The sequence below is a fragment of the Eumetopias jubatus genome, unplaced genomic scaffold, assembly GCF_037043125.1.
Source record: "Eumetopias jubatus isolate StellerSeaLion01/CBP00866 unplaced genomic scaffold, mEumJub1_p1.0 scaffold_10, whole genome shotgun sequence".
Lineage (NCBI taxonomy): Eukaryota > Metazoa > Chordata > Mammalia > Carnivora > Otariidae > Eumetopias > Eumetopias jubatus.
Window position 1 is genome coordinate 98635190 of NW_028274816.1, and position 18252 is coordinate 98653441.

Genomic DNA, 18252 nt, shown 5'->3' on the forward strand with positions numbered 1-18252 from the left:
GGTCTCTACCACCTGGGGCTAGGAAACAGCCCCCACAGTGTGTCTGGAGACCCAGAGGCACGGAGATGGCACAAGCTGGCTTTCAGGGCCTTGTGAGAAACACACCTTGGCCTCACTGGGTGCTCCTGTCTCCACAGCAACCCCCCTCTCCCCCCCCCCCCCCCCCCCCCCCCGCCAGAGCCTAAGGAAGTGGTCCAGGCTAGGGAAGGAGCACCCTCTAGTGGAGCTGGGGTGAAGCCTTAAGTCAAGCAGGTGAGAGAATCTCCAGGGGACAGCATCTTTGACCCTGTACGGGATTTGGGTGTGCCTGTGGCAGTTGAAGACAGGTGGGTTGTCAAAGAACTTGGGATTATCTTCATTCCATGGAAGTTTACTCCAGGTGTGACCACTTTAAGAAAAACCAAACTCAAAGACCCAAGTAAGTAGGAGAGTCTTGATTTTTATACGAGGCTTCACTGCTGGGATTTCCCAGTTTTTGCCCTGATGAATTCAAGTGGGTTTGATTTGCAGATTTGGATTGACACCCATTGTTTTTGAAACACGTCAGTTAAATAAAGTTGGGATTGATATTTTTTTTAGAAAAGTATCTTGTATAACTATGGCCCCTTTTTTAAAGTTTCCAGGCCGGAGATTCTCAAACACTGCTCCGTGGCCAGGGGCTAGGCTGGCTGCCTTAGAAGCAGCGGGAAGCTTTTTTAAAATTATAGATTCCTGGGGGCCTATCCCAAACCTTCTAAATTAGAGTATTTTTTAAGTCTCTAAGGTAACTCTGATGTGTGTATTTTGGAACCACTGTCTTTTAGACATAAGGCTTTTGGCTTAATCAAACATGATACCATTTGAAAATAAATGCTGAATTAGGCGGGCATATATGTGTAAAGAACAAAACTTATCGAGTCCAAAATAAAGTCTCATTTGTTTATATCCTCTCTTATTCCAGAAAAGATTTGAGGAAATTTACAGGAACTGACTAAAACAGTGCAATATGAAGAGATGAAGACCAAGAGCAAATCAGAGTAGAGTGTCATTACTAAGAAAAAAAAACCCAAATGCAAGTCATGAAGCCCTTCCAGAATTGTTCTGGGTCTGCTTCTGAACCCCAGCAGCCAGAGCAAAGAGAGAAGCATGATCCGTCACTGTGTCAGTGCGGGTGGGGATGCCATTTGCTCAGAGGAAAACCCGGACCCTTACTACTGCTATCTTGTGTGTGGCCCTTCCTGGAAGTCAGGTCTCCCTCCCCTCTGCTCTTCACAAACCCTCCGAATCAGGTCATGTATTATCCCCATTGTGCAAGTGGCTGAGATTCAGTGACCTTCTCCAGGCCCCACATCTGTCTGGCTGTATAGCCCAAGCTCATGACCATGGTACTGAGGCGCCTCCCGTGCCCGGGATGAGGGGCAGGAGATGTAGGCAGGGTGCCAGGATTGCGTGTAGGCTGTAAGGCACTTGAGCCTCACAGGGCAGGTTCTCTGTCCTAAAGTATTTTCCTAACTGAATTCGGGAGAGGGCATTTGTGGGGAAGTTTCTCAAGTGGAGAATGCGCGCTGTACTCAGGCCTCGCCACTAGGGAGCGACATAACCCTACCTGTGGCTGAGCTGTCCAGCACGGGGCTCTGGGCCTGAGGCCTCGTTTGTTTGGAAGAGGAGGAAACAGCCATACCCTTGGGTTGGTTCCTTTTACATACAAAATTCCCTGCCGAGTGGTGGTTCTGGGCTGTTGCTTGGGGTTCTCAGGATATGGCCACAAAAGACCTGAAATCTATTAGTTCTGATTTTCAGACTCGCCTTCCGTTCAGTCTTTCCCTCAGCACGTGGACATTCTTGCAAACAAGCATGGAAAACATTTCTCAAAGCGTGTGTTCATTCCTACTCCCCTTTTTATGTCCTTTCATTTCACGTGGCACTTGGGATAGGAGGGAGGTGGGATGGGGCCAGGGCATCTGGTAGGTCCTTGGCGCCCTCCAGTGCAGTTGGTTAGTTCCCTGCCTCAGGAACCCCTCTGTGAGCATGCCCTCCCCACCTCCCTACATCCTTCTGGCACAGGGTGCTCAATCTTGGCTCTACACGGGGATTACTTCCGGAGCTTTGTGGGTCTTACCCTGATTTGATGTAATTGGCCTGGGTGCACCCTGGGCATGAGGAGTTTTGAGGGTTGTCCAAACGATTAAAACATGTAGACAACGGTGAGAAAGACTGCTTTAGTCCTAGGGCTTTCTACCCGAGGTGAGGCGGTCCCCCCCGCCCCCCAGGAACTTCCCTGTGGCCACACCAGGGACCCACCGCCCTGAGCAGCGGGGGTGGGCTTCGGGAGGCTGGAAGCTTGACTCTCCCATCAGGTGGGGGAAGGGGCCAAATCCTTCCTGGCCAGTGGGGCCCCCTCATTGACTGGTGCCTCTGTGTCAGTTGAGTGGAGCAGCTCAGTGGGACGAGCCAGCCTCGCGCTGCCACCTCTGGTGCACCTCTCAGCCCTCCCCACCACCCCCTCCCCAGTTCTGCATCCTCCCCAGACCGCTTGGGCTTCTTGGAACCTTCTGTATCTTTGCACAAGATGTTTCCTCTGGCGTGTGCCACAGACTCCCCCACAATGCCACGTCCCCTCCAAGAAGCCTGTCCTGCCACCCCGCAACATACCCCTGGCACCGCACGTCTGGGGGACGGTGGCGGGAAGGGCTTCACTACGGGGACTTGTGTGCATCCTGTGTACGGAGAGGTAGGTGTTCAGTCGTGACTGGGGCTACTGGCCTGCAGGAGGGCACTTGGTGAGCCCAGCCCAGGCAGGTAACCGATTTCTGAGAAATGAGTACAATGGCTCAGCAAAGCTTTTGTGGCCAGGCCAGGAGGAAGCCAGAAGGTTCAAGGCCACTGATGCCACTAGCCGTGTGCTATGGTTGAAGTAAAAGGGTGTGGGACTTCGTGAGCAAGAGTGCATCAAGGATTGTTAGGGGAGAGGCCAGTAGGGTGACCAGTTCCTGTTGGTTTTAAAGCTCAGGGTCCTGACTCCTCGTAACCTCCCCAGGCCGGGGCGAATCCGGATGGTTGGCCACCGTGGCTACGCTAGAGGCTGAGACAACCCTGACAGATGCAGAGCACCACAGGAATGGGGGCCTGTGACCTTGGAGGCTGACCCCTGACCTAGAGATTCCACTAGTGGGGGCTCATCGGCCCCTCCTCCTGGGCACCTGTGATGCCTCCCAGAGAGTCGACGTGGCCTTGACTGGGCCCTACAGCCGAGCCTGCCCAGCGCCCCAGTCCTTTCGGACACAGCCACCAGAGCCCGGCATGCACCTGGCACCCTGTTCAGTGTCTCAGGGCCCAGGTGGGTTGGAAGCAGCCCCTGTCTGTGCAGCTGCAGTAAGGAGCAGTGAGGGCCCGGAATCCAGGGTGCAGGCGGCAGCCTCAGCTTTGGGGTAACCCCCATCCCGTGTCCCTTCCCACAGCAGATGCGGGGCCCAAGTGACCTGGTGTTTGTAGAGACCCAGAGGTCTGGGGCCGCGGCTGCTTCCTGGAGAGCTTGCCAAGTCCGGATTCGGGGTCTTGCCCCCAGAGCTGCGGAGCTGCTTGATCTGGGAGGCGGCCCGGGGCTCAGGGTATTTGTGTGAATTTTCTAAGAGAGTCTCCTGCGCAGCCAAGGTTGAGAGCACTGCTCTAAATGCCTCCCAGGTGTGACCGGTGGTTATTCCTGTCTAACTGGGAGGACAGGAAGGGCTCACGTGAAACACCTGGAGGACAGAGTGACCTGCGGATGTGTCCAGGGTAAGGGACAAGAGTCTAGAGTGGCTGTCACAGTGGGCTAACTAGGAGGGCTTCCTGGGAGAGCGAGGTGCTGGCCACAGTTACCGAGCTCTGACCAGCCTGGAGCCACCAAAGGCAGGGAGTGCTGCTGGGAGGGCTGACGCTGGTGTCCCCTTGGCTCACAGCTCCCTGACACAGGTGTTGCCGCTCGGAGGCCCGAGAAGCCTGAGGCGGAGACGGGTCGCTGATGGGCAGTAACTCCTCAGAGGCAAGCGGGTGTGCCCGCCCTGGGCAGCCGGGAGGCCATGCCACCCCCTCCCTCCCTGGTCCAGCCAGCGCAATGGGCTCCCCGTTCCTGCCCCTGGAACCGTGTGGGCAGAGCCCACTGTCTGGCTCTACCCACCTCCAGGCCTGCTCTACGAAGAGTTTCCCGTGCCCAGGGCGTGTGCAGAGACGGAGGCAAGGAATCGGGAAGTTGGACCCCTGTGGGAGGAGAAGACTCACCGCTGCCCCTCCGACCTGTCCACATTGGCGTGAATATCAGCAGATAAAACCCTGAACTCTCCTGCATGTTGTCCAAATGCTGGGTGCTGTATGCACGGGGCGGGTGTAAATTCAGTGTCCGTGAGAATTTTTTCCACGAAACTTTTTCCTTCCCCCTCCTTTACTCCCTTGGCAGAGGGCAGCCTCTCTCGGAAGCAGAGCCTCTCGGAAGAAGAGCAGAATTCCAGAATGGAAGTCATGGCCACCTCCTTCCATGAGAAAACACCTTGGGATCAATTTTCTGAGGTCCCCCATTTGGAGGGAACAGCATTTAATGAACGATGTAGAGGGCCTGAGATACTTAAGGGGGAAAAAAAGCTCAATCCTAGTATTGTACCCTCTTACTACAAAAAGTCAATTTAATAATGACAAGGGGGCGCCTGGGTGGCTCAGCCGGTTGAGCATCTGACTCCTGGTTTCAGCTCAGGTCATGAACTCGGGGTGGTGGGAGCGAGCCCCTCATTGGGCTCCACGCTCAGTGGGGAGTCTGCATGTCCCTCTCCCTCCCGCTCTGCCCCTCCCCCTGTTCACACTCTCCCCCCTTCTCTAAAATAAATCTTTTTTGTAAATGACAGGAGATATCACGGGGTGGTGTTAGGTGCCAAGCAAGTGGATTGGACACCAGAGACCATGTTCAGAGGACAGTTTGTCTAGACAGAGGTGGGAGTGGTGACGGAGTCCTTTCTGGAGGAGGGAGGATTTGAGCTGGGTAGAGAATGGATTCGTGGCCAGAGCTGTGGTACTGACTGATATTCCTGGGGACTCAGGGAGGAGAGCTCAGTTCTCAGCTGTCTGGGTTTGGGGTGTCCTGTGGAAAGAGTGGGGAAGTATTGTGTGGGAAGCAGTAAGGGGGTGACAGGAGGCACTGGTGTGGATACCAGCAGGGGTCCCTAGCTGTCCTCCCGAAACCAGAAATGTGGGAAGGAGCCCCGCTCACGCCCTGGACTCTGGACCCAGGAGCTCAGTAAAGGGGTGCATGCTCGTACGGCATCCTCATCTGGTGTAAGTGTGCAGGAGAGGGTGTGCTGAGGCTCTCGGTGGCCAGTCTCAGGAGCACCCAGCAACCTGGACTCCTCCGACCTGGTGAGACCGCCAAATGGGCTTGGGTATGGGGGGCTGGCACTGCTGCATAGACTGAGGTCCCCTAACAGCTCATTTTCTTGATGGTGACATGCAGATGAGACCTAGTGGAGAAGTCAGCCTGGTGTGGGGTGCGGACAGGCTCAGCTGTCCTGGGAGGACCTGACCCCCAAGGACCCTGTTGCACTTTTTGAGATGTGACCTAGGGTGATGGAGGTGGTGCCATACTGTTTGAGATGCAGATGTTAGACGTGGTTTAGAATCCTGATTTTTCCACTCTTAGCAGGGCAGGCTTGGGCCTGATCACCCTAACCTGTTTCTCTGTGTGTATCATGGGAATAATAATAATACAGAATGGTGGTTCATATGGCCACACTCGGAGCTTTGCCAGGAAGTGGCTTTGATTTGTAAGGAGGCAGAAGAGTTTATGTTGGGAATCAAGCAGGCCTGGGTATGCAGCTCAGCTCCATCCCTTACTAATTGTGTGACCTTGAGCAAGTCACATCACTCAAGCCTCTGTTCTCCTCTAGGGATGAATAGTGCCCATCTCCCAGGCCGGCTGGGGGCCAGCGAACACTGCAATGTAGCTAAAATGCTTACTGCACAGGCTGGGCCATAAGGAGACAGTAGCTGAAGTTGTTAATCCGCATTGCAGAAGACCTGAGTCTGGTCGCTTCCTCTTCAATTTGATGTGGTGGTTAGTCAAGGATCTGATATCCCCGCAAGTACCACCAGTCTCCTCCAGTTGGACTGTGTTTGGGAATAGGTATCGTGTGGATATAATACTGAGTTTGGTGTCAGAAGACCTGAATTCAGGTCCCCACTTGATTACCGCCGTCTCTTTCTCGATCTCAGTGCCCTCGTGTGAAACGGGGATGGTTCATACTGACCTTCCTCAGAGTTGTCGTGAGGACAGAATGATCGGGCATGTGGGGACCAGTGAGGATGCTCTGGACTGTGAGAAGCAGCACCCCAACTCCAAATAGCTAAACACTGAGAGCTTGTGCAGCTGGGGCAGGCTGCAGGGTTGGGTGATTCAGGGCTCGGGGCCCTCACGCCTCAAGGGCAGGCTGGGGACAGCCTCGGTTCCCCGAGGGTAGTGGAATTCGGGGGGAGGATGGAGGAGAGGCCAGCGTGATGGTTGAAAGTTCAGACTGGAATTGTTGCCCGCTCAGGTTCCTTAGTTTATTCACTCAGTAACTGGTACTTGAGCACCCACTACGTACCAGTCATGGGGCTGGGCCTTGGAGCACCAACATGATTTCACAAGGTCCCATATGTATGAGTGATCTACTGTTGTAGAGCAAAACAAAGATAAGGGACAGTTGACAAAGAAAAGGTAAAAACAGAAAGTCAACATGGGTTGGGGAGATGAGGAAGGCCCAAGAAGACCTCGAAGAAAAGGCTGCCATGGCAAGCAGGAGGCAGAGAACAAATGAGGAAAGGCAATTCTTACAAGATGGTGAAGGTGCCATTGTAGGTGCTGGGCTCTGGCACAGGCACTCTGTGGGGCCTCTGCTTTGGGCTGAAACCAGTACACGACAGCGTCTCATCTTTGCAGATACAGAGCTCACATATGTTGATGTTCGTGGTAGCATTCTCTGCTGGTTGCTCAGTTAAAGTTGCGTATGACTTTTCTGGGGTATATTTTACAAAATGCAGCACTGAATGCTGGGTCGTTGGGGGAAAAACTGTCTCAGATGATTCTGGTTGCGGACGTACAGTAATTTCCAGGTCCATAGGTGGAAACGTGACTTTAGTCAGGTTTGGATGTTGACTCTGAACCTGTTCTGGATGGGCAAGTGTCATCTCAAGGTCCTTTGGAGGAGGAGCTATAGTCTTCTTCATGGTTGTAGAACGTGCAGCCTCTGTAATCGGTTTTGGAGTAATGATAAGCCCCAAGTCCACATGATGAAATGTGGTGCTGGGTGATGCTGGATGCTGACCTTGATCCTTACTTGGAGGTGGAGCTGTCACCTCCTCATGAAATGGATATTGAACTACAACCTCCTTAGGTGGCTCTGGAGGCTGAGCTGGGGTCTCTTGCATGGTTCGAGAAGTTTCAGTCTCTGTAGTAGGTTCTGGGGTTATGGTAAACCCCAGGTCCAAAGGTTTAACCGTGACTTTATTTAAGGTTGGATGCTGAAACTGAACCTGCTCTGACTGTGGAAATGTCACCTCAAGGTCCTTTGGAGGAGTTGTAGTCTGCTGCAGGGTTGTAGACTGTTTAACCTCTGTAGTAGATTCTGGAGTTATGGTAAGCTCCAGATCCAAAGGTTGAACTGTCACATTTGGTGACCACCAATGCTGAGCTTGATCCTGATGTGGTGTTGGAACTGCTGCCTCTTGATATATGTGAGGTTGGGATACAAGTTCCTTAGTCGGCTCTGGATGCTGATCTGGGATCTCATGCATGGCTGGAGAAGGTTCAACCTCGGCAGCAGATTCTGGAGTTATGGTAAGTTCCAGGTCCAAAGGTTTAACTGTGACTTTATTTAAGGTTGGACGGTGAGACTGAACCTGCTCTGAATGTGCAAGTGTCACCTCAAGGTCTTTTGGAGGATATGTAGTCTTTTTCAGGGTTGTAAACTGTTCAACTTCTTTAGTGGGTTCTGGACTTAGAGTAAGCTCCAGGTCCAAAGGTTGAACTGTTACATTGGGTGATGATGGATGCTGAGCTTGATCTTGACCTGGTGTCTGAAAAATCTCCTCCTGATATACTGGAGATTGAGCTACAACAACCTCCTTAGGTGGCTCTGGAGGCTGAATTGGGGTCCCCCGCCTAGGTAGAGAAAGTTCAGTCTCCTTAGTGAATTCTGGAGTTATGGTAAGCCCCAGGTCCAAAGGTTGAACTGTGACTTCAGCCAAAGTTGGATGCTGAGTCTGAACCTGCTCTAGGTGTGCAAATGTCACTTCGAGGTCCTTTGGAGGAGCTGTAGTTTTCTTCAGGGCTGTAGAATGTTCAAACTCTGTAGTGGGTTCTGGAGTTACGGTAAGCTCCAGGTCTAAAGGTTGAGCTGTGACTTCAGTCAAATGTGGTTGCTGAGCCTGAACGTGCTCTGGATGTGGAAGTGTCACCTCGGGGTCCTCTGGAAGAGATAGAGTCTGCTGCAGGGCCTTGGAATGCTCAGCCTCTGTAGTAGGTTCTGGAGTTACAGTAAGCTCCAGATCAACAGGTTTAACAGTGGCACTGGGCAAGTTTGAATGCTGAGCTTCCTCTTGTCCTAGAGGTGGAACTGTCACCTCATTATGGACTGGAGGTTGTGCTACAACCTCCTTAGGTGGTTCTGGAGGCTGAGCTAGAGCCTCTTGCTGGGTTGGAGAAGGTTCTACCTCCTTAAGGGGCTCTAGAGGTAGACATGGGGCTTCTTGCAGGACTGGAGAGGATTCTACCTTCTCAGGAGACTGTGGAAGCTGAGAATGGGTCTCTTGAGAGACTGGAAAAGGTCCCACTTTGTCAGGGAGATCTAGAGGCTGAGGTGGGGCTTCCTGCTGCGCTAGAGATGGTTCTACCTTCTCAGGGGGCTCTGAAGGCTGAGGTGGGGCCTCTGGCTGTGTGGGAGAAGATTCCACCTCCTTAGGGGGCTCAGGAGATATAGCTGGGGCCTGCTGGGGGACAGGGGACTGAGCTGGGGCCTCCTGCTGGGTTGGAGAAAGTTCTACCTCCTTAAGGGGCCCAGGAGATTTAGCTGGGGCCTGTTGGTGAACTGGAGACTGAGCTAGAGCCTCCTGCTGGGTTGAAGATTCTGCCTCATTAGGGGGCTCTAAAGGCTGAGCAGGGGCTTCCTGCTGGACTGGGTATGGTTCTACCTTCTCAGGGGGCTCTGGAGGCTGAGATGGGGACTCTGGCTGTGTGGGAAAAAGTTCTACCTCCTTAGGGGGCTCAGGAGATATAGCTAGGGCCTGCTGGGGGACAGGAGACTGAGCTGGAGCCTCCTGCTGGGGTGGAGGTTTGACCTCCTCAGTGGGCTTTGGAGGATGAGCTGAGACTGCATGTTCATTTGCAGATGGTTCAATCTCCTTAGGGGGCTCTGATGGCTCAGCTAGGACCTCCTGTTGGCCTGAAGCAGGTTCTACCTCGTTAGGAGGGTCCGGAGTCTGAGCTAAGAGCTCCTGTTGGCCTGGAAGAGATTCATTTTTGGGGATCTCTGGAGACTGGGAAAGAGGCTTGAACTGGATTGAAGAAAATTCAATCTGCTCAGGGGGAACTGGAGCCTGAGCAGGGACCTCCTGTTGCACTGGAGAAAGTTCAACCTTAGTTGGCACTGGAGTTATGGAAGCCTCCAGATCTATAGGTTGAACTGTGATACTGGGCAACATTGGATGCTGAGCTTGACCGGGACCTAGAGGTGAGAATGTCACCTCATGATGTACTGGAGCCTGAGATACAATATCTGTAGAGGACTCTGGAGGCTGAGCTGGGTGCTCATACTGAACTGAAGAAGGCCCAATCCCCTCACTGGGCTTTGGACGCTGAGCTGGGACCGCGTGCTGGACTAGAGAAGGTTCTACACCCACAACAGACACTTGAGACAGAGCTGAGCTCCACTGCTGGCTTGGAGGAAGTTCAATTTCCTCAGGAAGATCTTCAGGCTGAATTGGGACTCCCTGCTGCACTGGAAAAGGTTCAAAATTTTCAGGGGGTGCTGGAAGCTGATCTGGGACCTCCCGCTGGATTGGAGATGGTTCAATTTCCTCAGGAAGATCTTCAGGCTGACTTGGGACTTCCTGTTGGATTGGAGAAGGTTCAACATTTTCAGGGGGGGCTGGATGATCTCGGGCCTCCTGCTGGATTGGAGAAGGTTCCAACTGCTCAGGGAACACCGCAGACTGAGCTGAGGCCTCTTGTTGGAGTAAAAAATTTCAACCTCATTAGTGGACCCTGGAGTTATGGTTAGTGCCAGATCCACAGGTTTAACAGTGACACTGGGCAACAGCAGAAGCTGAGCTTGACTCTGACCTAGAGGAGAAACTGTTACCACATGATGCTCTGGAGAGTAAGCTGGGACCTCCTCCTGTTGGGTTGGAGGAGGTTCAACCTCACCGGAAGGCTCTGGATGCTGAGCTATGGCTTCCTGCTGGATGGCAGAAGGGTTAACTTCCTCAGAGGTCTGTAGCTGCTGACTTGGGGCCTCCTGATGGGTTGCAGGTTTAACCTCCCCAAGGGGATTTGGATGCTGACCTGTGGCCTTTGAATGGCCTGGAGAACATTCAATCCCCTCAAGAGACTCTGGATACTCAGTTGGGGTCTCTGGTTGGGTTGGAAAAGGCTCACCTTCCTCTGGGACCTGAGGGTGCTGAACTGGGGACTCCTCCTGGGTTGTAGAAGGTTTGATCCCCTCAGAGGTCTGCAGGTGCTCAGCTGGGGCTTCTTGTTGGGTTGGAGAAGGTGCAACCTGCTCAGATGTCTGTGGATCCCCACCCTGGCTCTCGTCCTGGGTTGAAGATTCACCCTTCTCAGGGGTCTGTGGAAATTGGGCTGGAGCCTCCTCCTGGGATGGAGACAGTTTTCCTTCCTCAGGGGCTTGTGGATGCTGGACTGGGGTCTCCTGCTGGGTTGAAGGTTTAACTTTCTCAGGAGTCTGTGGATGATGACCCTGGCTCTCCTCCTGTATTGAGGAAGGTTCGGCCTCTACAGGGGTCTGTGGAAGCTCAGCTGGGGCCTCCTGCTGGGGTGGAAAAGGTTCACCCTCTTCCTGGGTCTCTGGAGGTTTGGCCAGGGCCTCCTCCTGGGTTGAATATGGTTCACCCTCGGGGCTCTGTGATTGCTGAGCCAGGGCCTCCTGTTGGGTTGTGGGAGGGTTAACTTCTCCAGGACCCTCGGGATGCTGAACTGGGGTTTCCTGCTGTGTTGGAGGTTTCTCCTGTGTGGTAGATTCTGGGGATTCAGTTGGAGTCTCCTGTTGAACTGGCAAAGGTTCAGCTTCCTCAGGGGACTGTGGAGGCAGAGTTGGGGCTTCATGCTGCATTGCAAAGGGTTCCACATTAAGGGGCACAGAGGGCTGAGCTGCAGCCTCATCCTGAACTGGCAAAGGTCCCACCTCTGTAATGGGTTCTGGTGTTATAGTAACCTGCACATCTGCAGGTTTAACACTGACATTGGACAGGTTTAAATATTGAACATGATGGTGACCTGGAGGCGAAACGGTCACCTCATGATGCCCTAGAGGTTGAGCTAGGTGCTCCTGCTGGGTTGGAGAATGTTCCACCTCCCCAGAAGGCAGCTCTGGAGGCTGAGCTGGTTGTTCCTGCAGTGTTGCTGAAGATTCTATCTCTCCTGGAGACTGAGCTGGGTTCTCTTGCTGGGTTGAGGATTCTGCCTCATTAGGGAGCTCTGCAGCCTGAGCTGAGGTCTCCTCCTGGGTTGAGGAAGATTCAGCTTCTCCAAAAGGCTCTGGAAGCGGAACTGGGGGCTCCTGCTGAGCTAGAGAATGTTCTGCCTCTTCAGGATTCTCTGGGGGCTGAGCTGGGATCTCCTGCTGAGTCAGAGAGAGTTCAGATTCCTCACTAGGCTCAGAAAGCAGAGCTGGTGGTTCCTGTACGCTTGAAGGCTTAGCTTCCTCAGGAGGCTCTGAAGGCTGAGCTGGGGTCTCCTGCTGAGTTAGAAAAGGTTCAACCCGCCCAGGAGACTGAGAAGGCTGAGCTGGTTGCTGCTCACTTGAAGGCTCAACTGCCTCTGGAGGCTGAGCTGAGGTCTCTTGCTGGGTTGGAGAAGGTTCTGCTTCCTCAGTCTGCTCAGGAGGCTGAGGTGGAGCCTCCTGCTGGGCTGTGGAAGATTCAACCTCCTTTAGCCGGCTCTGGAGTTATGGTAAGTTCCACATCCGCAGATTTATGTGTAACACTGGAAAACCGTAAATAAGTTAGATAGTGGCTTATAGGTTGACTTATCACCTCATCACTTACTGAAGGTTGAAGTAGGTACTCCATAGGAAACTATGGAACTAGAGTTGGGGCCTCCTGCTGGACTGGACTAGGTCCAGCCTCCTCGGGGCGCTCTGCAGGCCTCTGGCAGGGCTGGGGCGGGCCCACCCTCCTCGGGGCGCTCTGCTGGCTGAGCCGTGTCCGGAAACGGAAGCAAACTTTCAGTCAACTCCTTAGGGAGGGCCAACATCTGGGCTGGAGCTGAGGACCCCAAGTAATGAAAGCCCCCCGCCTCTGCTGGGGGTGTAAATACCTGGGGCGATTCGGGCGGGAATTCAGAGGAGTGCGAAGACCAGGGCTCAGTGGGCCCCAGGAGGTCGGCGGTCAGCTGGGCAGGGTCCAGGGCCCACTCCGGAGGCTGAGCTGCCTGGAGCAGCAGACACGATTGCCACGTGAGGAGGAGCAGCAGGACCCAGAGGCGCAGCCGGGACATGACACGCGGAGGCTCTGGGGCGCACTGAACCAGGTCAGGGCCTCTAGCTGGACTGCGGTGGGCCCAGCCTCCTCGGGGCGCTCCGCTGGCTGAGCCGGCACATCCGGCTGGGCTGGGATGGGCCCAGCTTCCTCGGGGATCTCTGCTGGCCAAGCCGGCACCTCCAGCTGGGCTGGGATGGGCCCAGCTTCCTCGGGGAGCTCTGCTGGCCAAGCCGGCACCTCCAGCTGGACTGGAGTGTGCCCAGCCACCTCGGGGATCTCCCGCTGCGCGCGAGTGGGAGTCGAAGTGTTATGTCAGCCCCGTGATGCGCGCACCGTTAACAACTGCGAGCCCCTCCCCTGCCTATGTCCCACCCTTTATTTAATGACACCTTTATTAGCTGGGCACAGACGGGCACCGTGCCCCTCGGAGCAAGCCCTTTTTCCAGAATCACCGGGGCCCAAGCCTCCCTTCCCCCTACAAAGGGCACAATCACCTCCTGCTGCTCACAGCTTGGCAGGATGGCCCCAGACTCCAGCGGCTCTGAGGTGGGAGGGGGGAGTTGCAGTTTCCCAGGGACACCGCAGGACCTGGCGTCCCCGGAAATTAAAAAATGCTAGTCCAATTCTGACGGATTGAACTCGGCCTCTTCAAAGCTTAAATCCGAGAGACACTCTTCCTCCCCTTGGCCATCCTGCTTCCAAGAAAAGTAGCTGACCTGCAGAATAAGCATCAGTCAGGGCAGTGGGGAAGGGAACACATTTTATAGATAGTTATTCTAAAATGTTGCCATTTCCTCTAAATTCTCAATATGCATGTCTGAGTATTAAGTCGCCACTCTGTTAGGAGGAGGGTGCCTACCACTGAATCAGTGATGGCTCCCAAATTTCTGTAGGAGGGGTTTTGGGGTGGGGGTTGGGGGGGCAGGTGAGCATTTCATTCTGGGAATGAGGGTCTGAAACCAAGAGAATAGCCCCCTATTTACACTGGTATGGGAAAACTTGCCCCATTCCACCTTGACTCAACACAGCCGTCAGTCTAGAAAAAGTAACAACACCGCTTTTCAGAGGTCTGACCCTGTTTGTTCACATGGAGAAGGCACTTAGGATGTTCAAGTTAGCATGCTAAACAATTTTCTTGAAATAGTGTAACTAGCACCCAGTTTACATCCTTCACAGCCCTTTTTATGATCTGTTTTATTTGAGTCCTTGTTTATGGTCTGGCACAAACTCTAGCACGAAAACTGTAAGAGAGAAGGGTTTTATCTTATTCCCAGCGTCTAGCACATAGTAATGGTTTTTAAACGGAACTGATTCCAAGACTGGCCTTATTTAGGAATGGATCTGTTGTTACAATCAGGTTTCTGAAATCTTTAGCATCAATACAGAATCTCTTTCTCTCACATTTCACAGAAAGCTAGACTTCTTAAAGTGTAAACTTGGGTAAGTCTGAAGTTCCCTTGACTGGCTTGATTTAAATTGAATTAAAATAACTATTTTGCACAAAAAAAACCTTCAAATACTTTTTCAGAAAGTAACCATCTTTCCTTTCTCCACTCTTCCCTTCAAAACAAACAAACTTTGCAACTTTGGAGTGAGTTAAATCATCAGAAATCCAGCCCCAAATTCAGTTTTCAATGACACGAAACACATTCTTTTCTCCTCTTTTTTTTTTAAACATTCTATATGCAGTACGTTAATATCTTCTTTTAGAAATTACTTTGGCAACTTAATCCCTAATTCAGGGCATTGATAGAAGTGATTTACAGAAAAGTTCTTCAGTAAAATATTTCATACAAGATATGTATGAGATGCTGACATCTGGTTAATACACCTTATTTGAAAGGCCTAATGGTTTTCAAACACTGTAGCATAATCTCACTTAAGGTCAGAGTTACTCTGTTCCCAAATCCCTGAGATTCTGTTTGAGGGGAGCTCTAAAAGGCTGTGTCCTCTCCTATGTCCACAACAGTGGGAGTATTCTGATGCAATTTGCTCTCCAAATTTTAAATAAGGGGTCAGAGCCAAGGGCCAGGACTTCAGGAAAAGCCCCAGAAACTCTCTGCACTCAAAAGCAGTTTCAGAGTTTTACATTTCCCAAAGGATGATAGAGCGAACTGTACGTGCCAAAGTCTTCCAAATCCTGCCGGTTGCTTTAAATTATGGCTACACTGGCTGTGGAACCCTCGAGCTCTAATCTCCACATACTTGAATTAAATCCTGTAGCTCCTCTTCGGTTCTGGCATCTGTAATCTCTTCACAGGGTCTATATTCCACAGCTATTTTACCACTTTCTGAAATAAAGTTAACAAGTAGCATATCAAAATTTTTCTTGTTCTAAAACTTGCTGTATATAACTGGGATAGCACCCAGTAATTAGACATTCTTTTGATTTTTTAAAAACTATTTTATTTATTTATTCGAGAGAGAGAGTGCACAAGCAGGGGGAACAGGAGAGGGTGAGGGAGAAGCAAGCAACCTGCTGAGTAGGGAGCCTGATGAGGGGCTCAATCCCAGGACCCTGGGATCATGACCTGAGCCGAAAGCAGACCTTAACCAAATGAGCCACTCAGATGCCCCAGAGACATTCTTTTGATTTCTAAAAGCAGAAAATAAAAGCATTTTCCCAGAAGTTTTCTCATCTCAAGCTTCAGTTTTTATCATGACTATTTTTTAAAAAGATTTTTTTTATTTATTTGAGAGAAAGAACACGAGCAGGGGGGAGGGGCAGAGGGAGAGGGAGAAGCAGACTCCCCACTGAGCAAGGCAGTCCGACATAGGGCTTCATCCCAGGACCCTGGGATCATGACCTGAGCGGAAGGCAGACGCTTAACTGACTAAGCCACCCAGCCATCACTATCATAACTATTTGTGAAAAAATATATATGAAGTTATCAACCATGTGGTTAAAAAAACTTTATGATCTCAGAGATAGGAACTAAGGAATAATGACATAGGAAGTTAAAACTGTGGAAGCAAAAATGTTCAATCATAGTATGATTGAACAGTAAGACATTAGGTAGGGGTAAATTTGAGTTCAAACCTGGAATAGAGACCACTGGACTATGGCTGATACTTCACATTAGAAACAAGGCAAGTATCTACTCCCTGGGAACCAAAATCCCACCAGATACAATGAACAATGCTTTGGAAGGGGGTGGGCAGGGCATGCATTTGAACACTTTATTGGCAGAAACAGGCCCGTGTAACTTAGGGACAATACAATTTACCTTAAGGCAAACTAGAGCTGCAAGACTTTTTAGTCTAAGGAATTTTGAATGTGTACAAGGGCTACCATGGCATATTATGGAGAGGTCAACAACCCAAACGCTTAGTTTGGTTCTTAAAGGTTGTCATTCAGAATTGACAGCTAATGGAGAGTCTACCTGATGACCAGGGAAGTCAGTCTTCACGGGAAGACTTGCCCAGGCTGGAAACCTGAGATCAATCCAGGGTCAACTCTTAAAGCAAATAAGGCCTCTGGGAAACTTAGCTAGGATTTCTTAGTCTTTAAGACTCAAGGCTCTGAGGCAGGGGAGCAACTGTTTGGGGACTCTCTACTAATTATAAAATTTCCAGAAAAAAAGGCACCTGGGTAGCTCAGTCGGTTGAGTGTCCCACTCTTGATTTCGGCTCAGGTTATGATCTCAGGATTGTGAGATCAAGCCCTGCATGGGGCACCATACTGGGTGTGGAGCATACTTAAGATTCTCTCTCTCCCTCTTCCTCTCCTCCTCCCCTGTCTCCCTCTGCCTCCCTCTTTTATTTAAAATAAAATAAAATAAAATAAAATAAAATAAAATAAAATAAAATAAAATAAAATAAAATAAAATAAAATAAAATAAAATAAAATAAAATAAAATAAAATAAAATAAAATAAAATAAAATAAAATAATATAAAATAAAATAAAATAAATTTCCTTCGAGCCTGGATTGATTCTCTCTCTCCCTCTCCCTCTACTCCTCCCCTGCCTCCCTCTTTTATTTAAAATAAAAGAATATTTAAAAAAAATAAAAATTCCTTTGAGCACAGCCTGTAACATTCATACCACTGTAGAACTCCATAGGGAATACAATCAACATTATTCAGTAGGATGGCCACTTTCAAGGTTCACAAAAATGTAGCTGATCATTACATAAGAATCATGGTCACCCAATATGTCAGTGCCAGAAACAAAAACTGAAACTGAGTTGATTCCAAAAGCATAATCTAATAAATTCTCCAACAGGAAAATAATAAGTTAACATATTTTGTCTGCTTACCACGTTTCAGAGATAGTTCTAAGCTTTTTATATTCATCATCTCATTTATTCTTACTATACCTCCCATGAGGTAAGCTGAATTATTAACCTTATTTTGCAGGTAAAGAAATTGCACTTTCGTTGGGAACCGCAAACTAGACCAATCCCGCCATCCTACCACCACTGCGCATGCGCGGCTAAGTTCAAGTACCAGTGCGCCTGCGCAAGGCGCGCCCGCGCTTTTTAAAAAAGGGCTCGTGCGAGGGGCGGGACCAGCCCAGCGCGAGTGGGGCGAGGGCTGTTCCCGGCCCCTCCCACTCTGGGCGGGTCTCTGACTACTTCCCCTCCCGCAGCCCCACCACCTCGAAGTCGTGTTTAGTGCTTCTCTTTAAGTGTATTTTTAGGATAGAGTCCAAAGGCTGAGCTTACAGGATCCTAGGGTACGGATATCTTTAGAGCAGCCGGCTTCAAAATCCTTAAAAAGTGTTCCTTGATTTTCCTACGTAATTTTGGTGAATTGCTTAAGTGTGCTTGTTGGGATGAGAGGATGTGGGAGTTTGGCAGGCAGGGTGAGAAGGAGGTACACATTTGGAAAAAATCAGAGTGAGTCCAAGTAGGGCACCAACACTGGAGTTCATGGTGCCCTTGCAAAAGGGCCGTTCTAAGCACCCAGTCAGCTATTTTGAGGACTAACACACTAAGAGGGAAAACAGGTCCTAATGATCCTTATTTTAATTCTAGAAAGCCTGAGCCAGAAGGGACCTTACAAAACATCTCTTGAGGTTTCTAAACAATGGTCTTCAGACTGGTGCTGGTCTGTTAGGAAGTTTTCACCAGTCCTTGGCAAAACAAGAAAAGGATAATATAATCAGGGTTTAAATTTTTTTTTCATAAAACAAAATCTATTCCATTTTATTATGCTACAAATATGACCTTCATTTTCTTTCTTTTTAAATTTATTTTTTATTATTTATTTTTAAAATATTTTATTTGAGAAAGCAAGAGAGAGAGCACAAGCTGGGGGAAGGGGTAGAAGGAGAAGGAGAAGCAGACTCCCTGCTGAGCCGGGAGCCTGATGGGAGACTCGATCCCAGGAGCCCCCAAGATCATGACTGAGCCCAAGGCAGACACTTAACCAACGGAGCCACCCAGGCGCTCCAATGACGTTCATTTCTCATGTTAAAAATTGTTTTACGATAGCTGTTTTGATTAATACTTACTTGGGTATTAAAATAAAAAGTTGGGAATCTTAATACGGTGTTAGCTTTTTTGACGTTTTAGTGGTCCGTGAGATCTAAAAGTTAAGGCTCAGAAGTAGGG

At 50.5% G+C, this 18252-nt stretch overlaps 2 protein-coding genes across 2 annotated transcripts; both read right to left on the minus strand.

Annotated features, from left to right (window-relative positions):
- Window positions 1-6781: 6781 nt before the first annotated feature.
- LOC148163377 (leucine-rich repeat-containing protein 37A2-like) lies at window positions 6782-7890 on the minus strand. The gene has a single exon (XM_088028218.1). The coding sequence runs from the start codon at window positions 7768-7770 to the stop codon at window positions 6808-6810; it is 963 nt and encodes a 320-aa protein (XP_087884344.1). The 5' UTR covers window positions 7771-7890; the 3' UTR covers window positions 6782-6807.
- A 1973-nt stretch (window positions 7891-9863) lies between these two features.
- On the minus strand, window positions 9864-17123 carry LOC114204093 (uncharacterized). The gene is made up of 6 exons (XM_088027061.1): window positions 17111-17123; window positions 13173-13234; window positions 12735-12975; window positions 12530-12639; window positions 11789-12056; window positions 9864-11617 (listed from the first exon to the last, which is right to left on the minus strand). The coding sequence occupies exons 1-6, from the start codon at window positions 17121-17123 to the stop codon at window positions 9864-9866; spliced, it is 2448 nt and encodes an 815-aa protein (XP_087883187.1).
- Between the last annotated feature and the right edge of the window lie 1129 nt (window positions 17124-18252).